Below are 26,569 nucleotides of genomic sequence, written 5' to 3'. Positions count from 1 at the left end.
CGAGCCGCCCAGGTCCGAACATGTCAAAATCACTTCCGTGACATACACCAAAGACAGCTGTAGAGGCTGCATAGCAGAAGAGCTGCTTTTGTTTTTGTCAGAGTTTACATTCTGCGAGCCGAGCTTCCACCCATCTCTTTGGCAGCCCAGTCTGGACGTTGTCGTGTCTGTACTGAAATGACCGTGTGTGTGTTCACGGGAGGGGAAGGGGCTGGCTCTTTAGGCATCTCTGGGTTCTGGTAAGGACACACACTGTACATTCTGAAGCTTTGTTTGCAGCTGGAAAAAATTAGACACACTCAGATCTTTCCCTGCTACAGGTCCTGTCAGGAAGCCCAAGTATGTGGAAAGCCCCAGAGTGCCTGGAGATGCAGTCATAATCCCGTTCCGAGACGTGCCCAAGCCAGCAGAGCCCAGTGAGAATGGTAAGGATATGTTTGCCATGATTTCCCCCCCTAAAGATTTTACACTGTGACACTCCACTTTTGAGGGAAACTTGAGTGCCTCTTGTGGGAATCCTTCGCTAAACTGAATATATCTGGGAAGTGGTTTTCTTTGGGCAGTTAGAGAGATCTGTTTAGCTAATGTGAATTCTTTAGATTGTATACAGTGTAGGAATAGTGGTGCATATGCATTGTTTAAGGTTTGAGACTTATTTCCCATCAATTTTGACCTCCCCAGTATGGGGGGATATAAAAAGCCAGCCAGCAGACTGCTTCCAAGATTTTTATTTTTTTATTTCTCCAATGTTTTAGAATATTTTAACAATAGGCTTTGGCTGAAAAGCTGAAACTGTAGCTGGACAAAGCTTATAATACCTAGCTTTCGTAAAAGCACTTGGTAGCTTTTGAAAGCTGCTTACTTTTTTTCAACATCAAAAGTTTTTCTTTAGAGAATGTTGAAGTAGAGACCAAAAAACCCTCCAAATTGATTGATACCTTTTCATGAAGACACTTTATATTTTGCTTTTTTCCTTCTATCTGAAAATACATGTAACAGACAAAAGCTCTAGCATTTCATAGATATATTAATAGCACTTTATTTTTTTAATTGATTCAAGAATGGACCTGTTTGTTCCTGTCAGCGGGGGTGTTTCCCCAACTCACAACTCTAAAGTCTTTGTGTATTTTGAATTTATATCCTATTTTGCTGCAGAAACACACGATTAAGAATTCTGAGGAATGTGGAGAAGCCTATTGTACCTCCACTATGGACACAAGTTTATGTAGTAATGATGAAAGAGAAGAGTATTTCACCTGTATTTCCACCTTAGAAGAAATGGCATCCTTGTCTCTCTAATTGTGGGTGGGAAAGAGTACAGCTCTCCTTTTATTTTCTGCCACCATGTGTGCATTTCATGCGTTGGCCAGGGCATAGTGGGGAGTGGGTATGAAGTGTAAAATGTGATAGGAACATGGAGTGGGGTGGTGGTGACAGTAAAGTTAAAAATAAGCTGAGTGAGGGGTTGGCAGAAAATGAAAATCAGAAAGAGGTGTTCGGGGCGGGTGGGGGCCGAGGTGGGACCAACAGCCCCACCGTTTTTCCTTCTGTGCAGGCATGCAGTCATTTGGCTTCTGGGAGAGACTCACACTAGGATTTGTGCTGGGGAGGGGCAGGGCGCCCGGTGTGTGGTCTTGCAGAGGGGAGGATCCGTGGTGCTGCCTGGTTAGAACAGCCAGAGAACCTGCAAACATGAGGACCCTCCTGGTTGTGAATTCACATGTGCCTGGGGTCTGTGGGCTGATCTGTTCTCTCATTTCTATTCTGGGTATCAAAAAGAAAATGGAAACCTGTTCCTCGGAAGTGAATATCAATAATCTGAGTTTATGAGCTGTCTGCCCATTTCAGACTAAGCCTGCCAACCCCTGCCCTTGTCCTCATTTGCCTGTGGAGTCCTGGTTGGTTACGCCCCTGGCATTTGACTGGTGTAGACTCCATGATATGACCCCTTGTTCCATGGGCGGGAGTCCTGTTGAGGTCCTGTCTAGCATTTAGGACTCCCCCTGGGGTAAGAATGAGGACAATTTTAGGGTTTTTGTTAGGCAAAGAAATGAGGTTATAAATAGTTCCCACTGTCAACTCTTCTCCCCTTGTTCAAGGCAGAATTGACTTTCTTAGGGGAGAAGGTGTTCTTGTGCTTGGCTGCCAGCTGAGCTAAATTCAAGCACGGTGATTGATGTTGCTGGTGTAGCCAGCAGTCTGCAGACACGCTTACTCCTGAGACCCTTGCTCTTGGATTTAGGCTCATCCTTCTCAATGGGGACTGACATTGTGACATACCTGGGCTGCGAACACATACCAGGGATTTCCAGAAGTTTGCCTAGAATTAAGAGGCAGGGTACATTTCCTCTTTTTTAGGTGTCTGGGAAAAGGATGTAGCTCATGCTTGTGGGCATGTAGTTTTTCATGGGTTGCCGTGATGCTGGTGGGATCCCTATCAGAGTTATCTGTTGGTTGATGAAGAGGTGGTTGCCTAACAAAATTTAGCTTGATAATTAGTAAAGGATGGCATGCTTTGGAATTCCCCATAGAATCCTTTACATTTCTGTGGGGTTAATGAAGTTTGCCATATTAAAGTATAAATTTTATGTCCAGGTCATTGAATCTAAAGACAAAGCTGGAGCAAATGGAAACTTAAGTGAGTCTGAGTATTCATTCAAACATGTACAGATGCATGATGAGCTAAATCCTAATTTCTAGGCTTTCAGAGCAGTAGTATCACTTAAGTTTTAATTTAAACCTTGGGCGTATACTTTACATACTTCCTTTGGGCATTTAAAAAAAAAAGTCTCTAAGACACTCTTCTGGATGCTGTCAGTAATAGCATTTTGGTATTCACTAGTCTGACGAACTATTGAAAACAGCCCCTTGTGAAATGCTTTTGAAATTTTTCATGGATTTGTGAAATATCAGGTTATTCCTAGGTGTTTGAAATTCCCTTCCCAGACTAAACTGCCTTGCTTTATGGTTGTGTGGCTCCATAAATCCTTGACTCTTAGCTTTCTGAAATTTAAAGTAAAACAAAATCAGTGAGCACTTGAAATTTATCCATTAATTTATAAACAGTTGTATTTGTAATCTGCATATTTTAGCCATCTGGGAAGTGGAATATATGATATGGCAGGTGAGCATTTTTGTTACAAGCAAAGAACCTGTTTATTAAAGTTTACACTAACCTGCAAACTTTTTCATGGAAAGATTCTACTTTATTCAGTATTTTTAAATATATTGGAAAAACAGCATTTTTTCTTAGTCCTCAAACAAAATATAATCCCCTTTTTCCTGTCAAATGATCCTAATAAGCTTATATATAAAGTAAGTTCTTCACAAATAAGCTTCCTATTACTAGGCCAACATATTGTTTATGGGGAAAATGCCACCCACAGAACAATACCTCTGCCTTAAGGGAAAATAAAAAAACAGATAAATTAGGGAGGATTATTTAACTGTAATAGGATTCACAGCTATGTTTTTCTTGAATTCGGGGAATTCGGGGCATTCGGGGCAGCCATAATCTGTTTAGGTTTGCTTCGATCTATCCTTGCTACTTGAGCAAGCTTTGATGGGAAAGGGTGAAAAAGTTTTAGTCTTATGAGTCATTATTTGATGAAGATCAATCCAAAATATGATGAAACTTTTTTTCTAGCCATCTGGTTAGCAAGTAGAACTAACATATGAAACAGAAGAATAATGAAATGCAGAACTGTCTTACTGGGAGGAGTGAATCCTTTTTTAGATATATTTCAGTAAATATTGATACCTTATGTTTTTGATGACTATTTTTAGACATTCAAAAAGATGTAGAGAATGAAAAAGGTATAAAGAATATGATACCTGTCTACCCACTACTCAGTTTAAGAAAGAAAACATGACTTTTTTTCCCTCCTGATTACATTGCTCTTGCTTTCCCGAGAGGTAACTTTGCTCCTGCTAATTTAAATTCCAGCTTCTTAGAATGGTGTTGCACTACTTGACCAATGGTTGAATAAGGTTTTAGCTCGATAGAAGCATAGAAGGGGAAACATCCCTGGTATGTGTGCAGTGGAACAGAGACTAGAGTAGAATAGCCATTCGTTCTGCATTTCCTTGAATAAAAAATTCTTGTGCTGTGAAAAGAATTGTGTTGGATGCTATTTGAGATAGCTTTTCAATCATAGATCCTTTTCTCTTGGAGCCTTAGAGTCTGGGCAGGGATTAAAGACTTATATATACAGAGTAACTATAGTATGGGGGCGGGGGAGTAGTGTTGACTAATCTAAGCTGTGTGACAAATCCAGTGCAGATGGAGATGCTGTGCCAGGAAAGACTTGCTTGGAGTCCTGTGCATTAAGATTCACCTGTCAGCGAAGTTTAGGATGGAGTGGGGGCAGGAAGGGGACTGCAGTCATGGAGAATGGTTAGAAAATGATTTCAATAGTTAAGTGAGAGACTAAGATCTCAAATTATCCACAGAACACGATCAGGAAAGAAGTGAGGGGTAGGAAGGTTCCCAAGAGATTGCAAGGACATGGAAGCTGTAAGAGACAAAGATGTTGACTTCAGAGTTTTGAGACTATATTAAATGGACACTGGAAGAGAAGTACCTGTCCATTTTGGTTTGAGTTCGGTTTCAGGCGTGTTGAGTTTGAGGTTTGGAAACATCCAGGCAAAGATGTCCTCTGAATAGCTGGAAAAATAAAACTGGGGCTTTAGAGTTCAGGAGGAAACCTGGGTAGCCTTTTGCCTAGATTGGATGTGATGAGACAGGGTGTATTACACTAAGGAGATCAGCCCTGAGTATTCATTGGAAGGACTGAAGCTGAAGCTGAAACTCCAATACTTTGGCCACCTGATGCGAAGAACTGACTCATTAGAAAAGACCCTGATGCTGGGAAATATTGAAGGTGGGAGGAGACAGAGTATGAGATGGTTGGATCACATCACCAACTCAATGTATATGAGTTTGAGTAAGCTCTGGGAGTTAGTGATGGACAGGGAAACCTGGAGTGCTGCAGTCCATGGGGTCTCAAAGAGTTGGACACACAATTGAGCGACTGAACTGAACACTAGGAAAAAGGTCACTGAAAGAAGAGCCCTAAAAACCTTTGATATTTTATTCTTGAGCTGTGAATAACATGGAAGAAGCACAGCTAAAGGGTAGAAAAACCAACAAGACCACACAGTATCCATAAGTTTCCCTTCTATCTGATGTGAAAGTTGTTACTTCCTTCCTTGGAGGACAGAATATGTGCCAAGGTCAAAAATATACAGGAGGCTTCCGGTTCAAGATGGTGGAGTAGAAAGACAGGCATTTATATCCTCCTGTGAGAGCACCAAAGTTGCAACTAGCCGTCGAACAGCCATTGATGGGAGGACACTGGAACCCACCAAAAAAAGATACCGTATGTCCAAAGACGAAGAAGCTGCAGCAAGAGGTAGGAAGGGCGTAATCGTGATAAAATCAAATCCCGTATCCACCGGGTGGGTGACGCACAGACTGGAGAACAATGATGCCAAAGAAGTTCTCACACTATTGTGCAGGTTCTGAACCCAACATCAGGCTTCCCAGCCTGGGGATCCTAAAAAGGGACTGGCAATCCCCAGGGAATATGACCTTACGGACCAGCAGGATTTGATGATAAGCCTTCCAGAGGACTGAGGGAAATACAGATGCCAGTCTTAGAGAGCACAAACAAAATTTTGCATGCACTAAGACCCAGAGGAGGGAAGCAGTGACCCCACAGGAGACTGAACCAAAAACCTGCTAATGTTGGAGGGCCTCCTGTAGAGGTGTGGGTCGGCAGGGGCAGAGGCATGGGTTGGACAGGGGCATTGGAAGGTCCCCCTTGGTGTATACTCTGTTGGAGTTAGCCATTAACCCTACCATAGAGCCTGTAGAACCCAGGGCTGGGGAAAAACTCAGTCCAAACAACTACCAGGGAGGGAGCCCAACCCCACTCTTTAGCAGATAGTTGGATTAAAGCTTTACTGAGCAAGGCCCTGCCCATCAGAGCAAGACCCAGTTTTTCCCATCTCCAGTGCCTCCCATCAAGAAGCTTACACAAGCCTCTTTGTCTCCTTCATCAGAGGGTAGACAGAAGCAGCAAGAAGCACAGTCTCACAGCAGCTAAAACAAAAACCATATTACAGAAAGCTAGTCATGATGAAAAAGAAGAAAGTTATGTCCCAGATGGAGAGACAAGATAAAATCCCAGAGAAACAACTAAATGAAGTAAAGATAGGCAACTCTCTAGAAAAAGAATTCAGAATAATGATAGTGACGATGATCCAGGATCTTGGGAAAAGAATGGAGGCAAAGATTGAGAAGATGCAAGAAATGTTTACCAAAGGCCTAGAAGAACTAGGGAACAAACAAGCAGAGATGGATCATAAACTAGAAGGCATCAGTAGAAGAATAACTGAGGCAGAAGAACAGATAAATGACCTGGAGAACAGAATGGTGGAAATCACTGCCACAGAACAGAATATAGAAAAAAGAATGAAAAGAAATGAAGACAGCTTAAGAGACCTCTGGGACAGCATTAAATGCACGAACATTCACATTATAGGGGTCCTAGAAGGAGAATAGAGAGAGAAAGGACCTGAGGAAATACTTGAAAATAGCTGAAAAATTTTTGAACATGGGAAAGGAGAAATATTCAACCGAGTCCAGGAAGCACAGAGAGTCCCAGGAAGGATAAACCCAAGGAGGAACACACAGAGACACATAGTCATCAAACTGACAAAAATTAAAGACAGAATATTAAAACAAGGGAAAATGACAAATAACATACAAGAGAACTCCCTTAAGGCTATCAGCCGACTTCTCAACAGAAACTCTACGTGCCAGAGGAAGTGGCATGATATATGTAAAGTAATGAAAGGAAAGAACCTACGACCAAGAATACTCTACCCAGCAAGACTCTCCTTCAGATTTGATGGAGAAATCAAAAGCTTTCCAGACAAGCAAAAGTTAAGAGAATTCAGCACCACCAAATCAGCTTTAGAACAAATGCTAAAGGACCTTCTCTAGGCAGAAAGCACAAGAGAAGGAAAAGACCTACAGAAAGTAAGCCCAAAATAAGGTAACGGTAATAGGATCATACGTATTGATAATTACCTTAAATATAAATAGATTAAATGCACCAACCAAAAAACAGAGTGGGTGGATGAAAACATGTGCACTTCCACTTATATCACTCTGCTTGACACCCCCCAAATTGTATGTAATTATTTTATATTGTTAGTCATATCCCCATTATGGCTTTCAATTGTAATTATCTTTTATTTTTTGTCTGGCCATAGATTGTGAAAACTGATAAACATTTTTTACTTTTGTGGTGATGTAACTATTATTGGTCAACAGAAAAATAATAGACCTCTATCTCACCAAAGCTAGGATCTAATAGAAAAACCCATATCACTTTAAAAAATCCAGATGTGTATCACAGTTATCTTGAAATTTTTTGAAAAATACAAATGCTCAGGTATGCTTTTTTCTCCAGAGCTCCAGATATGTTTCTAGTGAGCAGTTATGTTTAAAAACATCTGGACTGTGTGATGATCTTTTACTTTTATCTAGTTTGTTTCACTTTTCTGTTTCATATTCAGTGCTACCATTTCATTTAGTTTATGTTCTCAGTTTCTCCATCTCTTTTTTTTTTAATGTTCTTTCTCAAGCCTTTATCAAGTGTAGTAGAAAAACTTTTGTATAAGTATCTATAATATATATATCTTAGAAAACTTATGAATTTTTGCCTAAACTAAAAAATTATGATATTTTGATACCATTTGTTTGACTTAGTATGAGTAGAATGCTAGATTTCTAATTAAAAAATAGATACGCAACAAGCAACAGAGGTTTACTGTATAACATAGGGAACTATAGTCAGTATCTTGTAATAACATATAATGGAAAATAATTTCAAAAATAATGTATGTGTATTTGTATAACTGAATCACCTTGTTGCACACCTGAAACATATTGTAAGTCAACTATACGTCGATTAAAAATATATACGTATATATACACACATACACAAGGAAGTCAAAAAAGGAGATGGACCATTAAAAAAAGTTACTGTGCCTAATATGGCTGTCTCAGGAGCCTTGGGCAAGTGAATGAGTTTAAGTTGTGGGTATGTGATAAAAAAATAGAATTGGTGAGGGTAAACCACATCTCTTTTACCCCAAAAGAGTTGAGAAAGTAATGGAAGATGAGAGATCAGTTAGTAGGATGAGGGTATGTGCAATTACGATTTTACTTGTTATTTTAAAGAGAGAATTTAGTACAGTTCAACATTTAAAGACTGCAAGTGTGGTACATGGACTTCTAGGCATCCCCAAGACCCTTTCAGGGGTCTGTGAAGTCACTGCTCTTTTCATAATAACACTTGATATTTCCATTTCTTTTACATTGACATTTGTGATGGTGCAAGAGCAATTGTTGGTAAAACTTCCAATGCCTTAGCACATGTGAGGGTAGGGACACCTGCTATTATTCTAGGGCTGCATATGGGTGTGTTTTTTTTTTTTTTTAACCACCACCCACTTGCATCAGAAATAATAGTTCACTGAAAAATGTCCTTGATGAAGCCCCCAAAATGATGAATTTTAAGCCCTGACCCTTGAATACCCACCTTTTAAATATCTGGTGAGATGAAATTGGAAGTCTGCAGAAAGTGTGTCTACTGTGTGCTGAAGTTTGATGGCTGTCTGAAGGGAAAGCACATGTGTGATTGAATTGCAAGCTGAACTAGCCATTCAAATAAAAAACGGGGAACATCATTTTTACTTGAAAGCACTCCTGACAAATCTTAGTTACTCCAAATTGGGTAGTTTGCATATATTTTCTCAAAAAGGAACAAAATGAGCATGTCACTTCTATGGAAAAAAAAAACCAACAACAACAACACACCTGGCAGGGTTTAGTTGCCAGTGATAAAAATTGACCTTTTGAGTGAAAATTAGGTTTGGGGGAATTTGCACCTGTCACAGTGAGTGTGATGGTTTCTCAGGATTTTTCTATTGAGATCTGTGGTGATGTTAATGAATGTGATATTTTGGTGTTGTATAATAAAATGTGTCAACACTTGCGAGAGCTGCAAAACCAGTATTTTCCAAATGACCCAATACGTGGTGTTACAAAATCTTGCATGGGTAAAATCCATTTGAAGCATAAAACACACCATTGGATTTTCTTTTAACAGAGCACAGAAAGTTCATTGATTCAGATTCAGAGTCAACACTGGAACTAACCTTTAAGAAATTGCTACTTGTCAAGTTTTGGGGTGGTATCAAAGAAGAATATCTGTAATTAACTGGAGAGGTTCCTCCCTTTCCCAAAGAAAGCCCTCTGAAGCCACAGTTCTTCACATGCTTCAACCCAAACCTCTCGCAATAGATTGAATACAGTAGACATCAGAATCCAACTGTCTTCTACTAAATCAGATGTTAAAAAGAATTTGCAAAAATTTAAACAATGCCATTCTTAAGTAACTTTTTAAATTGAAAATATGGTTGTTATTCTAAAAGTGTTATTTGTTAATGTAATTTTTAACTTAAAATGGATTAACATAGATTTTTAAATTCCTAGTTTTAATTTCTAACATGATGAATATCATAGACATAATCCACATAAACCTAAACACTTTGGAGTCCTTAATTTTTAAAGGTGAGCTCTGACACCAGAAATTTGAGAACCACCAGCTTGGAGAAGGAGAAAATAAAAATAGATGAGAAAATTGCTTCAGAGTCTAATTGTTATCTAGACTGAAGAGGATGAGGACCAGAGAGAAAAAGGCTAATTCAGGAAACATTTTGAAAGAGGAAATGGTAAGATTTGGTGACAGTTTTAGTATGGGATGCATGAGATGAAAAACTTAAAGATAACTTATATGATAATGTCTCTTCAGGAAAATTAGAGATAACCAAGGGAACATTTCATGCAAAAGATGGACACAATAAAAGAGAGAAATGGTGTGGATCTAGAAGCAGAAGATAAGAAGAAGAGGTGGCAAAAATATGCAGAACTGTACAAAAAAAGATCTTAATGATCCAGATAACCACAATGGTGTGATCATTCACCTAGAGCCAGACATCCTGGAGTGCAAAGTCAAGTAGGCCTTATGATGCATCACTACAAACAAAGCTAGTGGAAGTGATGGAATTCCAGCTGATCTATTTCAAGTCCTAAAAGATGATGCTGTTCAAGTGCTGTACTCAATATGCCAGCAGATTTGGAAAACTCAACAGTGGCCACAGGACTGGAAAAGGTCAGTTTTCATTCCAATCCCAAAGAAGGGCAATGCCAAAGAATGGTTAAACTATCGCACAGTTGCACTCATTTCACATGCTAGCAAGGTCATGCTCAAAAAAAGCTAGGCTTCAACAGTTCATGAGCTGAGAACTTCCAGATGTTCGAGCTGGATTTAGAAAAGGCAAAGGAACCAGAGATCAAATCACCAGCATCCGTTGGATCATAGAAAAAGCAAGGGAATTCCAGAAAAACATCTACTGCTGCTTCATTGACTATGCTAAAGCCTTTGACTATGTGGATCACAACAAACTGTGGAAAATTCTTAAAGAGATGGGAATACCAGACCACCTTACCTGCCTCCTGAGAAATCTATATGCAGGTCAAGAAGCAACAGTTAGGACCGGACCTGGAACAATGGACTGGTTCTAAATTTGGAAAGAAGTACATCAAGGCTGTATATTGTCACCCTCCTTATTCAACTTATATGGATATGAGTACATCATGTGAAATGCTGGGCTGGATGAAGCACAAGCTGGAATCAAGATTGCTGGGAGAAATATCAATTACCTCAGATATGCAGATGATACCACTCTTATGGCAGAAAGTGAAGAGGAAGTAAAGGGACTCTTGATGAAGGCAAAAGAGGAGAATGAAAGAATGCACATGGATTCAAAACTCAACATTCAAAAAACTAAGATCATGGCGTCTGGTTCCATCACTTCATGGCAAATAGACTTTGTTTCCATGGGGAAACAATGGAAACAGTGACAGACTTTATTTCCTTGGGCTCCAAAATCACTGTGGATGGTGACTGCAGCCATAAAATTAAAAGACACTTGTTCCTTTGAAGAAAAGCTATGACAAATCTAGACAGTGCATTAAAAAGCAGAGACATTACTTTGCCAACAAAGGTCTGTCTAGTCAAAGCTATGGTTTTTCCAGTAGTCATGTATGGACGTGAGAGTTGAATCATGAAGGCTGAGTGCTAAAGAATTGATGCTTTTGAATAGTGGTGCTTAAGACTCTTGAGAGTCCCTGGGACTGCAAGGAGATCAAACCAGTCCATCTTAAAGGAAATCAGTCCTGAATATTCATTGGAAGGCCTGATCCTGAAGCTGAATCTCCAGTACTTTGGCCACCTGATGTGAAGAACCGACTCATTAGAAAAGACCCTGATGCTGGGAAAGATTGAGGGCAGGAGGAGAAAGGGACGACAGAGGATGAAATGGTTGGATGGCATCACTAACTCGATGGACATGAGTTTGAGCAAGCACCGGGAGTTGGTGAAGGACAGGGAAGCCTGGTGTGCTGCAGTCCATGAGGTCGAAAAGAGTTGGACACGACTGAGCAACTGAACAACAATATGATAACTGTGTTTTCATATTGCAGACTAGAAACCCGTTATTGACAGAACCAGATCAGGTGCCTAGAGAGATGCTCCTCTATAAATAATATTTTTGGAAATTCAAGGAGGTGGGACTGGTGATGGCTTAGGAGAGGGAGCAACCAGAAAGAAACTGGAAAAGTTTGTGGAGAAGGCAAGGACAGCACCAGGTTTAGCACAAAGCAGGTCCTGGACGGGTAGAGGCAGAGAGGGAGGGATTTAACATCAGTCAAGGCTGTGTGGCATTTAACAGCCTGGATCAGAAGTACTGTCTTAGAAACTGATATTAAGTCAGTGGTTCTAGACTACATGCTAGTGAATGGCCAGACATCATCAACAACACTCAGTGCTCTGTTGAGTTTGTGGAGGAGGAGGAGGGGAGAAATGGCTTCTCTTGGTGGCATGATCATTGGTAATCCTGAAGGACCTCTACAGTTCTAGTAGAGTCCGGCTTTAAGAAGAGGGAACTATTAGATAGGAAATGAGCAGTAGATGTGGGCCAAGTTGGAACAGTTTGATACTCAGCCAAAGGAGGGAATTTGTTGTTTTGAAAGGATAGTGAGTTCAGAAACAGTTAAATTAAGGCAGGAAAATTCTAAATAGAAAAGTATTTTTATGTAAGAGAAACATGTGCACATTAAATATAAATAGGGAGCCACGGGCTTCCCTGGTGGCTCCTATGATAAAGTCTTCACCTGCAGTGCGGCAGACCTGGGTTCGATCCCTGGGTAGGGAGATCCCCTGTAGGAGGGCATGGCAACCCACTCCAGTATTCTTGCCTGGAGAATCCCATAGACAGAGGAGCCTGAAAGGCTGCAGTCCACAGGGTTGCAAAGAGTCGGACACGACTGAGCAGTTGACTAAACACAGCACATGAAAACAGAAAGTGAAGTAATAATAGTGAGAAAGTGGGCTCTTAGTGTTAAATTTGGTAGAAATAATGATCACCTTTGATATGGTGTCTTATTTCAGAGATATTTAGTTTATTAGGTGTTTCTCATATTTGTTTTGAACTTCACAATCAAAAAGAAATGGATGATGGCCACTTCCAAGATAAGGAAATTGAGGTTTGGAGAGGCTCAGCCACTAAGGAGTCCAGAATAGCTTTAGTGTAGAGTCCTTTCCTCTGAGCCTGTGGAGGGAAGGAAGAGGGGATGGTTATAAGGGGCACACACAGGTTTGAAGTTAGGATGGTGGTAACTGGGGACACAGTCACTTTGTGGACCATACCTGGATGTTGGTGCCCTAAATGTGATCCAATAAGTGTGAATAGTTAGAAGGAGCCAGGCAGGGAGTGATTGAAGAAATCCTCTTTGCTTTTTCCACATGATTATTCCACAATGGTTTGAAAGCAAGGACTGCCTGAGTACATTATTGGGAGGACAATCGCTGTCAGCTTACCTATGGGATCCTAGGGAGTGTGAGGCTAATTACTCTCTCAGCTTCAGATACAGCCATCATAAATGTGTTGGATATTTATTGGGTTGATCAAAAAGTTTGTTTGGATTTTCCATAAGATGCTACAGAAAAACCTGAACAAATTTTTTGGCCAACCCAAAACATGTATGAGATAGCAGAGCATTGCTAAGAGATGAGGTCTTTCTCTCCAATCCTCAGCCCATTTGTATTGGGTAAGGTAACCCATAATTGATAAGTGATTTAGTATTAACCACATGAATGGAAATAGACCATCTGGAGTATCCCATTTGGATTTTGGTGTGGAAGTCATTTTGGAATTGTTAGCTCAAAGAAAATTCTTTCTGACTGTTCACATCTCAGTATTTGGTGACTGACTATGAAAGGAGAAATCCATTTCCATTTCATAGTCACGTGTATCAGTGTGTGTTCCCAGGCAGCTCATCTTCCCCAAAACGGCCCTGTCATACTTCACCCAGGAGTCCTTCTGCCAGAACGAAAAGTTCAGCAAGAGAGGGCCCTGTGCATTAGGGAAGGAAAGACGAAGACAGCTTGATGTGGATTAAGGAATTCAGGCTGAAGGGGACTTCTGAGGAGAAGGTCGCTAGGATGACACTTTAGTAGAAAGAGTAAGATGAAAAGACAGTTGGAAAGCTTTTGGAAGAAAGAAAATTGCAGTGGCTTAATAGATGCCAAAACTACAGTACAGAACATCTGTCCGTTCATCTCAAACCCGGGTAGAGTTTTGGAGCTTTGGTAACAACAGAGTTCAGGTTGCACAGTTAAGAGAACAGTTAATGATGGATTTGGATGTCCTTTGTGTATCTGGGCAACTGCGATGGCCACTGCTCCCCAGCTTGCCTGAAGGGGGATAGTTTGGATGACTAGTTGTCTTTGAATTTGTGTGTGGACGCGCACACACACACACATACACACACACTTAAACTGAAAACCTTGACAGTCTGGTGTGAATCTGCTATCCTAACCCACCCCGCTGCAGGACCTACATAGGAAGCTGGTCTCAAAGTTGACGGTTGTGGTCCTGTTTGTCAACAGAGTGAATTTTGTGACAGCAGCTGCCGACTGGGAGTCATTTCTGGCTCTTTCCTCAGAGTGTTTCAAGTTGAACCAGAAGGTAGACATTCTGGGGCAAGTCACAATTGGGTCACAGTGTAGAGACTGTTGAAAAGAAAGGGGGGTGTGGAGTAGGGAAATGGCTGAGTTCTGGCCCCTCACCCACTTCTTCCTCTTTCCAGCTGCATCCTGTTCTCCCTCCAGTCCAGCTGCCACATAAGATAAAGTGGCTGCTCTGCTCGAGCCTAAGGGCAAGGAGGGCGGCACGGATCCTGTTCTGAAGTGGCCCGGCCCTTGGGTGTGCCTGGACTATGCTGATTTGGTTGGGTTCCTGCTTTCCTCTCACCAGTGCCCATGTATCTTAAGAGTCAGAATGTGGTTGGAGATCTGTGGTGGGAAGGAATCTTCTGTAGGGTGGCTTTGAGGGTGTGGTTGGCCCGCCCTGGGGTGGCTCCCTTACCCCTGTCATTGGCTTGGGGCCACTGCTCTTTCATGTTAAGAGTTTATCGCAAATGATCCAGAAACATCAGGGCTCTTTCAACCCACAACAATCAAGTCTTGGTTAATTTTACCCCTGCAGTATGCTACAGCAACTAAAGAATATCCAGGCTGGGAAACAGCTGTTCTCACCCTAAACATTGGGAGCTTTTGAGAGCAGGCAAGGGCCGGGGTACTTTTCCTTCCTTGAGGATACAACTGATTTAACTTCCCTTGTAGCTACCATCCTGCAAGCATGACTTAGCAAAACTGATAATGTGGGTGAGAATAATAAAGATGGTCTTTCTCAGCTCTGCTTATATTGTCTTTTGTATTTTCTTACAAAAGGCAAAGTTAGCATTGAACTTTGGTGATGATCCTGTATGTCAAAGGTAATATCTCAGATTTTATTTTTCCTCATTTTATGTTTCTATAACCTATTACCCATTATCTGCAGATTTCCACATCCAGGGACATTGGTTCATGAATGTATGGATCTAGGTACCTAGACAATTAACAAAAAACAACAAAACATGAAGATGAATGACTGTTGCAGGTTGCTTGTTGTTGTTAAGTTCTAACTGTGTAAGCACAGTTGCTTTATACATTATTTCATTCCCTGATGGAAGCTGAGCTGGCTTAAAACTGTTAGAGAGGTGTTGGAATGAAGTGAATATCATCTTGTCGACCATCATTAAGTTCCCTTAGAGTTTGGATACAAGATTAATCTACAGCTCAACACTTAAATCCAACAATAAAATTCTCTTGAGTGCACAAAGCATGATGACCAACCTTAAGGAGACCGGAGGAAGGCATGGCTTCCAAACATGCCCTGTGACTGTCAGGTGGAACATGCTTCCAGCATTACTATGAACAGCGTGCTGAAAGCACATCCAGTTTTTCTATGTCTCCTCGTGGACAGCAGGGTGTACTCCTGGGTCCTGTCTCTTGGGACACAGTTTACTGGGACTTAAGATCTTTGTTTCAGCATGGATCCCTGATGACTGACCCTTGGGTTTGAATCCTGGTTTTGACTTGCACTCCTGTGGAGTGTGCACAGACTGACGTGGTTGTGCCCCTGCCTTGCTTAATGAGAGCTTGCATTTCAGTTTTCCCCCAGCATCCAGATGACTCTGCCAGCATGCCACTTGGGTTTTCCTTTATTTCAGCCTTCTGTGGGCATTGGACACATGGTGCCCTTCAAGAATAAGATGAGGCCTTTTTCTGCCTTTGGTGTCTCAGGTACCCATTCCTCATGACATGGAAATAGGACTTGCTACAGATAATGATACTGTACCTTTAGATTCAGGTCAACAATTTCACCCTGTGCATTTGGTTTTTCCCTTTTACCGTTTTCTTAACCTGTCACAGTCTCTTAATTAGAATGTATTGCTAGGGGACAGGCAGCACTGTCAAACTTTGTGCATTTTATAAAAATACACAAAAGCACCAGACAAGCAGCTGTAATGCCAAGTCCTCCAGATGTGATACTGAAATTCCTGAGAGGGGTGTCTTCATTGTTTTCTTTCTTTGTTCCAGAAGCAAAGGCCGATAATGAATCGAGCTGTTCGCCGGCAGCTCAAGAACTGTTGACAAGGCTGGGATTTTTACTGGGAGAAGGGATCCCAAGTGCCACACACATAACCATTGAAGAAAAAAATGAAACCATGGTAATGCCCGAGGAAGACACTGCATGTCATATCTGCTCGGAGGATGAATGACGGCATAATCGTCTTGCCTCCTCCCCGAGTGGAGAAGTTGTTGTTCAGACCAGATGAGTCTGGGCCATTGTGTATTGAAATTCATTTCAACAGTTTGTTTGTGAACCTTTGTAGTAGGGAGTGGGGAGAAGCAGAGGGTACAGACTTTACAAAAATGTCCACATTAACCTTCTGGTCACCACCCAGAGAAGAGTAACTGAATTGAAGTGGCCGAGAGAATTCCTTAGGAATTCTACTTTTATCTTTATAGCACCATTCTTTTCATCCGGCTGCTTTGGTATGCACTTTCCTGTGCTTTTTTTTTAATTGGTTGAGACTTTGGAGGGTCAGTGGGGTGAGGAAAAGATTTATAGGAGATGAGTGGAAACAAAATAAAATAAGATCAAAAGGTTCATCTTCGGAAGAGCACTCCCCTTCCTAGGGAACGGCAGCCACCCACATCCGAGATGAGAAGTATACTTTTGAATAACAATGAGGGGCTGGAGCCTCTGCCCCTTCGAGGGTTTCCACGAGGGTGTCAGGCGTTGACTGAGATCGCAGTGGCCACCAGTCTCCTTCCCTGGATCGCAGAGCCCATAAATCTTCCAAAAATTGAATCAGGTTGTGGTGCTCGTGATACATTACAAAAACAGAGTTCCCAGATTTTCCACACAGAGGTCAAAGAACCCATTTGTCTTCTGCAGAGTTTAAATGAAAGGAAGTCTGCCTGTTTGCTGTTTCTGCTTTACAAATGTTCATTCCCACTAAATTATTTCCAAGACTGCCCTCTTAAGAAAAAAGATCACAGGGAGGCAAACAGAACTAAGGGAGATTTCTCTCTCAGATTTTGGAAGACCGTATATATTAAGATCCCTGGATTGTAAATAAGAAAGCCTGTTTTCCATTTTCTTGTTTGTTTTTAATGCTAAAACCATGAAGCTACAAAGGGGTGTGTAGACGCGCTAACTCCTCCTTCCGTTCATCTTGCAGTGCACAGCTCTGAGCCAAGGCATCAGCCCTTGCTCCACTCTTACAAGCAGCACCGCCTCTCCTAGCACCGATAGCCCCTGCTCAACCTTGAATAGCTGTGTCAGCAAGACGGCAGCCAACAAAAGTCCCTGTGAGACCATTAGCAGCCCTAGCTCCACCCTGGAAAGCAAGGACAGTGGAATTATAGGTAAGATGCTCACTGCTCGGTCATGTGATGGCTCCATGCATTTCAGCCAGAGTGTTCACCAGGCTCTTCTTAAGAGGGTTTTAGCGTGTGCGGTCTGTGAAGGTCAGCCTGCCCGGACTACCCTGTCCTTTGCAGATAGCACTTGCACGGACAGCTGAGCGGTTGAAACATTGGCTTTTATATTCCTTCGTGTTTATTTGGTAACCCTGGACTCACGTGGTAAGAAAATTTTCCACATCAGGTCTGGCCTGTGACATTAAAAAAATCTTCCCTTGTCACTAATCCACTTGATGGGTATTGGGTCTGTATAGGACACACCACAGGACAATGAAGTCCCTGCATATTGAGAAGTCTTCCCAGCCAGATCTCACGGTCACTGATCTTCCCACTTATGCCTATGTATTTGTTCTTTTGTTTCTTCTAATGGCATCTGACTACTGTCTGGAGGCCTGGAGGTTCTAAATCCATCCCCCGCCCCCCAACACCCACATCCATGCCTGCAAAGTACATGTGGATGTGCTGAGCTGATTGGAGACGCAGAGTATGGTCGTGACTCTTAGGCTGGTTGGCTAGGTGACGAGAATGTTTAATTGAGTTCTTTGCATACTACTTCTGAGGAAATCGTGAGTAAGGCTTCTGATGAGTTCAGTAGTTTTAGTCCCAGGTGCACAATAGAATCAACCAGGGACTTTAAGAGCCCTTGTTTTTACCTCCCATCCCAGAAGGAATGCATTTGCATTTCTGCAGGTGGGCCTGGGTGGCTGTGCGTCCTGGTCTATAGCCTGGTGCCTTGGGGGTGGGCTGTTCCGGCTTCCTGTGCTCTCAGGCCATGCTGCTGCCTGACCCTGGTGCCCTCCTGCAGCTTAGCCCTTGCTCTGCTGCTGAGTGATGTGCATGTTTTTGAGGGATATTTTATGTTTTATTATTGGAAGGAGCCCCACTTCCTTCCACGTTAATATGTAACCAAATGCAGTGACATTTGAGCTCTTTGTTCTCTTCAGTCACATGCAATTTCTTTCATGTGTAATTTGAAAAACCAAACTGCAGGTTCATCCAGTTTGTATTTTGGAGATTGCCTCAGAAGATACGTGAGATAGCTGGACTTGGTTATGAAGTTCTTGGTGTCGCCCCCTTAACAGCTCTTGTGAGGGGCCCCACAGCAAGAGGAAGGCAAGCCTGTTCCCTGTTTTCTCTTGGATCAGGATTTTCAATGGTTTTTTGTTTCATTTTTAATTGTCTCATTGAGATATAATTTCCATGCCACAGTATCATCCGTTTAAACCTTTGAGTGGCTTGTGTTTATTCAGAATTGTGCAACCATCACCACAATCTGATTTTGGAATATTTTTACCACTTCAAAAAGAAACTCTGTACTCTTAGAAGTCACACCTCATTTCCCTGCATACACCAGACCTACTCACTGGGTGATCTACTTTCTGTCTCTGCAGACTAGCTCGTTCTGGAAGTTTCATGTGACTGGTTTTTGTAGCAGGTCTGAATTCTCTTCACTCCACTTCAAGCCCTTCCAGTGAGCTCATTCTTCCAATTCCCTTTTAACTCTGCTTCCCCACCTGCTATTTTGTCTAACAGATTTTCCCCAGTGTTACTCCTGTTTTCATGTCCCGTCTGTCTCTGAAGTGTCCACCATTGATGGATCTCTGGTATTGATTCTGTGATGGCCAGATGACTTTCTTTACAGTGTTCTTAGCTCTTCTGCAATGCGCTTTCCTCCTCAGAGTTTGTCTTCTTTCAGGAAATTGGCCAGTACTACAGATCTTTTAAAAAATGATTTGTTTTTGACTGCGCTGGGTCTTCATTGCTACACAAAGGCTTTCTCTCGTTGCGGCAGTTGGGGCTGCTCTTCATCGTGGCGTGCAGGCTTCTCGTTGTAGTGGTTTCTCTTGTTGCGGCGCATAGGCTCTGGGCTCACAGGCTTTCATAGCTGCAGCACACCGGTAGCTGCGACTCGCAGGCTCTAAAGCACAGGTTCAGTGGTTGTGGTGCATGGGTTAGTTGCTTCACAGCATGTGGAATCTTCCCAGACCAGAGATTGAACCTGTTTTCTCTGCATTGGCAGGCAGATTCTTATCCAATGCACCGCCAGAGAAGTCCTAGTTTTTTATTTTTATTTTTTTAATAGGTTTTTTCTCTTCATTCTGTCTTGTGGCATTGACATCACAGCCTCTGGTTATAACCAAACCAGTTTCTTGCTTTGACAGAAAACTTTTCAATGACAGAAAACGACCCACGTTCATTCTCTGACTCTTTCTCTTTCCCATTAAGAGATATTGCTGCAGTTTTAAAGGTGTCTTAAAGAGGGAAAAGTTGCTCGTTTGTTTTTTGTATTATCATTGAATGATTGAATTGCAGGAATATGAAGGCTCTCAATTAGTACTTGATTTAATATAGTCCCCACTGAACCCAGAATGGTTAGTGCCCTTAAAATGTGCAGTCCGTATACCTCAATATTTTCAGTTTACTTATTCTTGTTTTGTTATTTACTGTTATCTCCAGTGTTCTGGCCTAGAGAGTTCCATGGACCATACAGTCCATGGGGTCACAAAGAGTAAGATACGACTTGTGTGACTTTCACTTGCCACATGGTTAGGGGGTCTCATCTATCTTAGTTCTGCTATCTACTGGGCTCCTAGCATGGCGTTGGGAATGAGAAGTTAAGGAAAGAGAATTATGGTTACTGTCAAGTTTCACTGAAGGAGGGAATGGTTTAGATGGTTTCTAGAGAAGCTGTGTGGGATTCCCATTCCCAGTCGGCGTCGTCAGGTCTTTTTGTGCCATCTGTACCGTAAGCTGTGTCTAGTCGTGAAGCAGCTCATTTCATATCATTGAGGATGTCTTTCATTCCTTGACTCAGGTCAACGTGTTCTCTTAACTCAGCTGAACGTGAAAAATGGTGACGATTGAGATGAAAGTGGGAGGAAGTGGGAGGTGGTGGCTAAGTCCTTCTTTCAGCGAAGACCCCCTGGTGCAGGAGTTTGTGCTTCCTGCCTGGTTCCCTGAGCTCCTTTAGGGAGCCAGAGCCGTAGGTGGCTGAGAGGGAGAGACGCTGTGCTGGTGACAAGGTTCCTCTGTCCTCTGTCCTTCAGACCTGCAGAACTGGAGCCTGTTGCCAGGGACACATTGGAGGTGTGATAGGGAGAGGGAAAAAAACACCTTTCCTCTCCAGCAGACCTAGCCACAGCTCTTTGAAAAGGTGGGCGTGGTTGGGCCAGAGGAGGAAAGAGCTTCCTCCTGAATTGATAACAGGGTATGCAGGTTCTGTCGCCTCTCTGGGGAGCAGGCATCTGTGACTCAGTTGTGGTTTGGTGATTGCTGGGGGTGGAGCGTGAAGAACATGTCCGTCTTTATAAGGTGTAGCCTGGGAATAACAACCTTTGGGCATCTTAACTGTTCAACAGAGTGAAATATTCAAGAACACAGCGATCCCAGTGGGCAGAGATGAAAGCGAGATATCTTGGCTTCCTGCTTTGGGAGGCCCGGCAGCTGCTTGTCAAACAGGCTGGTTAAGATTCATGTTCCAAGTTACACAGGGCCTAGAGAAGGGCGGAAGAGGCTTTCCACTTAATCTTCCATTTGAAGTTGTTTAAGACTCGTCAACCTATGGAGCTCAGGCTAGAATAGCAAAGGCTTGGGGGTGGGCTGGCGTAAAGAGTGCACGGCTGTCATGACATTACAAACTTTGCGGAAGTTGTAGGCTCCCATCCAGGGCTCAGACCTGAGTTCCATGTATAGTATTAGCACAGTCTATTTAGAGGAAACTTACAACAGTGCTAAGCCATCCTTAAAAATTCCCAAACCTCCCCCTTAACCTCCCCCTTATTTAAGCCAACTTCAGTCATGCTGATACTATTCAGTCTAAATATTTTTGACCAACAGATGCTGTGAAGGGAAGCTTGTGTTCCCACATGCCCAGACAGCCTTCTCAGGCTGCCACAGGGTGCCCGGCCTGGGTTCTGTTTCTACTGGTTTTGATATACTGCAGATGAAGAGAATTTCTTTTTGGAATTGCTTAGTAGGAGAAAGGGCAAGCCAATGACCAGTAGAGGAATTTATTGGACCCCTTCCCGTCTCTTGGAAAAGACCCTGATGCTGAGAAAGATTGAGGGCAGGAGGAGAAGGGGATGACAGAGGATGAGATGGTTGGATGGCATCACCAGCTCAATGGACGTGAGTTTGAGCCAACTCCAGGAGATTGTTGGTGAAGAACAGGGAAGCCTGGCATGTTGTAGTCCATGGGGTCGCAAAGAGTCAGACACAACTTAGTGGCTTAAAAACAACAACATCTCCAGTCTCTTAGATCCCCTGGAGAAGGAAATGGCAACCCACTCCAGTATTCTTGCCTGGGAAATCTCATGGACCGAGGAGCCTGGCAGGCTGCAGTCCATGTTTGCAAAAGAGTCAGACACGACTTAGCAACTAAAGAGCAGCAAACTGTGGAGGCCAAGGCTCAGCAGAAGCCTCCCCACCTCCTGTCCCACCCTCACTGTGTTGTGCAGTTTCGCTTTATCCTATTTCAGGACCTCCACGTTCTCCCAACATAAACTTCTTTAGACGCTTAATAATTCTGTCATGTAGAAATACTGTCTAAGCTAGATGAGATTAACTGAATTCCCTACAATATCTTTTTTTTGTCCCTAAGGTAAAATTCCTTATTCTTAGCATATTAAAATTATTGACATTACCTAGACGTTAGTGTCTGATTTTCACATCTGCAATGTGAGAACCTCTAAATGTGTCACCAGCTGTACTCATTCACTTGAAGCAGCTTTTCAGTTACTTGCGTTGAAAAGGAAGACTTTATAAAGAAGTTGCTTTTAAAGGTATTTCCTCCATGACTGGAAGAACATTTTTTTCTTAGTGACACTCTCTTGAATATAACTGGCTTCCAACTGTTACAAATGAAAAGTCATAAACTGTGAACCCCAGCTTAGAAAAAAGTGAGGTACGGGCTGACCTTGGGAATATTGCAGGCTTGATTCCCATCTGCCATAGTGGAGTGAATGTTGCAATAAAACAAGTCACTGAACTCTTGTCGGTTTCGTAATGAGTATAAAAGTTGTTTACGCTGTACTGTAGTCTGTTAAGTGTGCAATAGCATTATACTTAAGAAAAGGTACATACTTTTATTAAAAGATACCTTATTCTTAAAAAATGCTGACCATCACCTGTGCCTTCAGCGAGTTGTTATCTTTTTTGCTGGTAGAGGGTTTGAAATATTTTGAGTTACCAAAATGTGATTCAGAGATATGAAGTGAGCACATGCTGTTGGAAAAATGGCATGCTTGGATTTACTCAATGCAGGGTTACCACACAGCTTCAATTTGAAAAACACCAGTTTCTGCAAAGTCCAGTAAAGTATAATATGCCTGTATGTGTATTCATTCGAATCTGTGTAAAAACCCATCTGATTTTAAAAAGTCACTGAAAATAATGACTTAAAGCATTATTTGCTTTAAATATATTGTTTGATTTTTATGTATGTTCATATGATCAGTATTTTATGTTTGTCTGTATTTATTTCAAAGAAATGGGCTATTTCAAAAGAAAGAGGATGGATATTGGATGAAGAGAAAGACACAAAACTCAGTTTTCCTATCAAGATTTAAAATGTTAATAAATCCTTCCTATCGATTAATGATAGAGGTGCTCAGGAGAAGGATTTCCAGATAGCAGTTTAAAGCATTCTGGCAGAAAGAGAGGCCTTTAGAAGTTAACCATTCCTTCCATTTGCTTTCTCTGCCATCTGCTTCTACCTGCTGCCACTTATAATCTCCAGATGACTCTGGTGGCGTGTTGGATTTGTTGAGACCAGTGTTAGAACAGCCCCATGAAGGGAGGGGAGAGGAGGGCATCCCACGTGGAAGATGGCCTGACCTCGTATCTCGCCTCTCACCCCACCATCTCCCCACCTCCTCCTGCCCTGCTCCCAGACAACTGAGCCACCACATTCCACCAGGCCAGATAGCTTTCAGGATGATTAAGTGCTCAGAATTTGAAAAGGGTGAAGCAAGAACTCGGACTCTGCCTTTCCCCTTTCTCTAAGGGGTGGGGGAGGGAGCTTACATTTGCTCCCCCCCTGCTCGCTTTGAAGCGGGGAGGCAGGTATACATTTAGGCAGGGGAATATCTTCACAGAAACATTGCTCCTACACAAGTGGCTTGTGGTGAAATACTGACACTTGATTACGGTCCTGCTGTTCCTTGCTAGAGTTTGATGATATTTGTTTTTCTGCCCAGTTGCTTAGGACATAAAGAAAAGTGACTGTGGGCTGACTTTTATCTTCCTGCGGCTCTCTTCTCTGCTCTCCTAGGCTTGTAAAATGAGAGTAGTGCCAGAGGAAGCGTTAGACCTTTCATTTCCTGAACTTTGGGCCCCGGGGGAGGTGATCAGATGCAGAAGGAGGCACACAAAGAGGAATTAATTGTACTTTATTTTCATTTTTAACTTGTTGTAAATCCTGCCCTTTTGATTTTATGCTAATACTGCTTTGTTGACACCTGTATTGCCCTGCTTGCTACTAAATTGAAATGCTTTGAAATTGATTTGGTAATAACTATTTAAGTGTTTCAAATCTGTGTTAATATTCATTTTGCTACACTGCCTGCAATTTAAAAAATCATCCTTAATTATAGAAGCTCTTTAATCTCTTGGGTGAAGGAGGAGAATTTGCCTTTACATATATTATTCAGTAAGGCACTTAATGGGGAACAAGTCCTTGGTGGTGATATGAATCAACAGAGCGCCCGCTGCACTTGTATTCAGACCATGGTTGGAGTTTCCAGGCTGTTTTGTCTGAAGCATTTATGAGCACCAACTGCATACCAGGAGCACATTTGTTGAGTGCTGGGACGCTAGAGATAGTTACAGTATCTGCTTTAAAACTTGTCTCCCTGTGGAATGAAAGAATGGTCTCCTACCGTTGAAGACTTGGGCAAGTTGTCAACTGCTGAAAAGGGTGTAAGACATGGCAGTGCCCTGCAAGGGCAGGTGTTTCCCGTGGATAATACCAACCACTAGTAGTGAGTGCCTTGTGCTCTTTCCTGGAAGAGTCTGGAACTCTGTGGAGTCAGTGGACTAAATCAGAAGTCCCGTTGTCTAGGCCTTCAGTGCTGAGGGTCTGTGTAGCTGAACTGGTACACAGGGACATGTGCTATTGCCGAAAAACTTCATGTTGTTCCAGTCCGCAGGCTTCTTTCTGGAGGCTGCTACCCGCCCTTTCAGACAGAGTCTGGAGCCAGTGGGCGAGGCTGAGGCTGGCCGGTGTGGCCTGCCCGCCCTCCCCTGTGCCCTGCCCCAGCTGCCCCTTCAGGTGTCTCTGCCTCAGAGGCTGGCTGAGCACTGCTGGGACCACATGGCTGTGACTCGAGTCCCGGCCTAGCCGCCTGGCACAGCAGAGCGCCTTGTGCAACGTGGTGGGCGCTCAGCGGAGGTTTGGAGCAGAGACCTGCCTGTCACAGGACCCTCGGCGGTTCCACGGGGCTGTCCAGAGGAGCCTCATGCTTCTGTCCAGGCAGAGTGGCGGGAAGAGAAGCCAGAAAGCCCCGTGGAGCCAGAGGTAACTCGGGGCCCCCTGCCTGCATCGTGCCAGGTGAGCACGCATCAGCCCAAGTGCCTTCACTGGAAGCTGTGCCTGCCGGGCTGCGGGGGGTGAGAAGCTCACCCAGGTGGATGAGCCTCAGACTTTGTTCCTGTGGTTTGTTAGTGTGTGGGCAGGGCGGAGGGAGAAGCCCTGGCTGGCATTTCTGGGAGGTTTCCTGCAGACTGGGTTCATCTTTGCAGTCTTCCCCGGTGTCTGCTGGGGAGATCCAGTGTGTGGCCTGGCAGCCTGAGCGTGCGAGGTGTGAGTGCACAGCAGAGGAGGGCAAGCTGCTGTCGGGTCCAGAGCACCAGGGAGTGGGCATGTGGCTTCTTGGACCTGTCACCTTGGTCTTTCCCTGGTCTTGATCTCGGTTAAACGGTGTTCCCCTCCCAGAGTTGCTAGTGATCTTCATCCGGTTGGGTCCAAGAAGGCGGTGTCTGCACTAGCTGGATTTTCTTTTTTTATTCACTTCTTCTCTTCTCTTTCATAAGCAACCAATCACTTTTTTTGTTTGATCTTTAATTCACTGGTCCCTTATTTTAACTTTTAAACTCGTCCTCTCAACCATTAAACAGGATATAGAAGTTGAAAGATGTTTGTCTGGGTTTTGTTAGTGGTATTTTATTTTTCTTCAGTTGAAAGGGGGAGGACAGCATTCTCATGATATAGGAGGCACCTGATGTGTGCCCTTCTATCTGCTTTTTCTCCACCACCTACGGAGAGACAAAGGGCTGTCTTCATAGATCCCTGGCTTTGAAAATGGAAAATGCAGGACAACCTATGGGATGCTTAAAAACTTTTTTTCAATTTGGGGGTGTTTAAAAATCTTTTCAAAATGTATGTTTTGTGTATGTTTCATATTATAATAAATTAGTATAGTCCGTGAACATAATTTATAAATACATGTATGCAAGATGTGTGCACAAGTTTTTCTAATCCTGTGATTGGAATAGTGCAGAGCATCATTCTGGAGCCCAGCGAGGCTCCAGGTGTTCTAGGGCTTGCTTGCCCATGGGACTGTTAGAAGTACTGAGTGAGATATGACGGAGGTTTAGAATAGGGCCTGTGTACCGTAAACACTATTATAATATTCACGTTAGCCACTATTGTTGTTCTTATTTCCTAGGGATGCTTATTTATTTATATACCATTCCTCCCTAGTGGATTTGAAATGCTCATATGCTATGCTATGCTAAGTCACTTCAGTCGTGTCCGACTCTGCGTGACCCCACAGACGCAGCCCACCAGGCTCCCCCATCCCTGGGATTCTCCAGGCAAGAGTACTGGAGTGGGGTGCCATTGCCTTCTCCGGAAATGCTCATAGGCATTTACTAAATTGAGATTTTTCTTTTTCAAAGAAGGTATGGGTGGAGGAGGGCTTCCCCGGTGACTCAGCAGTAAACAATTCTCCTGCCAAGGCAAGAGATGCAGGTTTCAATCCCTGTGTCAGGAAGATCCTCTGGAGGAGGAAATGGCAACCCGCTCCAGTATTCTTGCCTGGAAAATC

The 26,569-nt window shown here is 42.9% G+C and overlaps 1 protein-coding gene and 1 long non-coding RNA gene across 11 annotated transcripts in view; both read left to right on the top strand.

Moving 5' to 3' along the window:
* The window catches only part of TANC1 (tetratricopeptide repeat, ankyrin repeat and coiled-coil containing 1), a 253,872-nt gene that overhangs the window by 157,421 nt on the left and 69,882 nt on the right, over positions 1–26,569 (top strand). For 6 of the 10 annotated variants that reach the window (XM_055572465.1, XM_055572471.1, XM_055572468.1 and 3 more), the window contains 3 exons: positions 321–425; positions 16,128–16,258; positions 17,279–17,465. In XM_055572465.1, coding sequence (XP_055428440.1) covers positions 321–425; positions 16,128–16,258; positions 17,279–17,465 — 423 coding nt within the window. The remainder of the gene's footprint in view (positions 1–320; positions 426–16,127; positions 16,259–17,278; positions 17,466–26,569) is intronic. The other 4 variants (XM_055572469.1, XM_055572467.1, XM_055572473.1 and 1 more) reach the window with 2 other exon arrangements.
* On the top strand, positions 12,530–14,902 carry LOC129646398 (uncharacterized). The gene is made up of 2 exons (XR_008711903.1): positions 12,530–14,172; positions 14,294–14,902. It is a non-coding gene; the product is annotated as an uncharacterized LOC129646398 (long non-coding RNA).

The sequence above is a fragment of the Bubalus kerabau genome, chromosome 3 (genome assembly GCF_029407905.1).
Source record: "Bubalus kerabau isolate K-KA32 ecotype Philippines breed swamp buffalo chromosome 3, PCC_UOA_SB_1v2, whole genome shotgun sequence".
Lineage (NCBI taxonomy): Eukaryota > Metazoa > Chordata > Mammalia > Artiodactyla > Bovidae > Bubalus > Bubalus kerabau.
The sequence above is the reverse complement of the archived record's forward strand: the minus strand, read 5'-3'. Positions and strand labels throughout refer to the sequence as shown.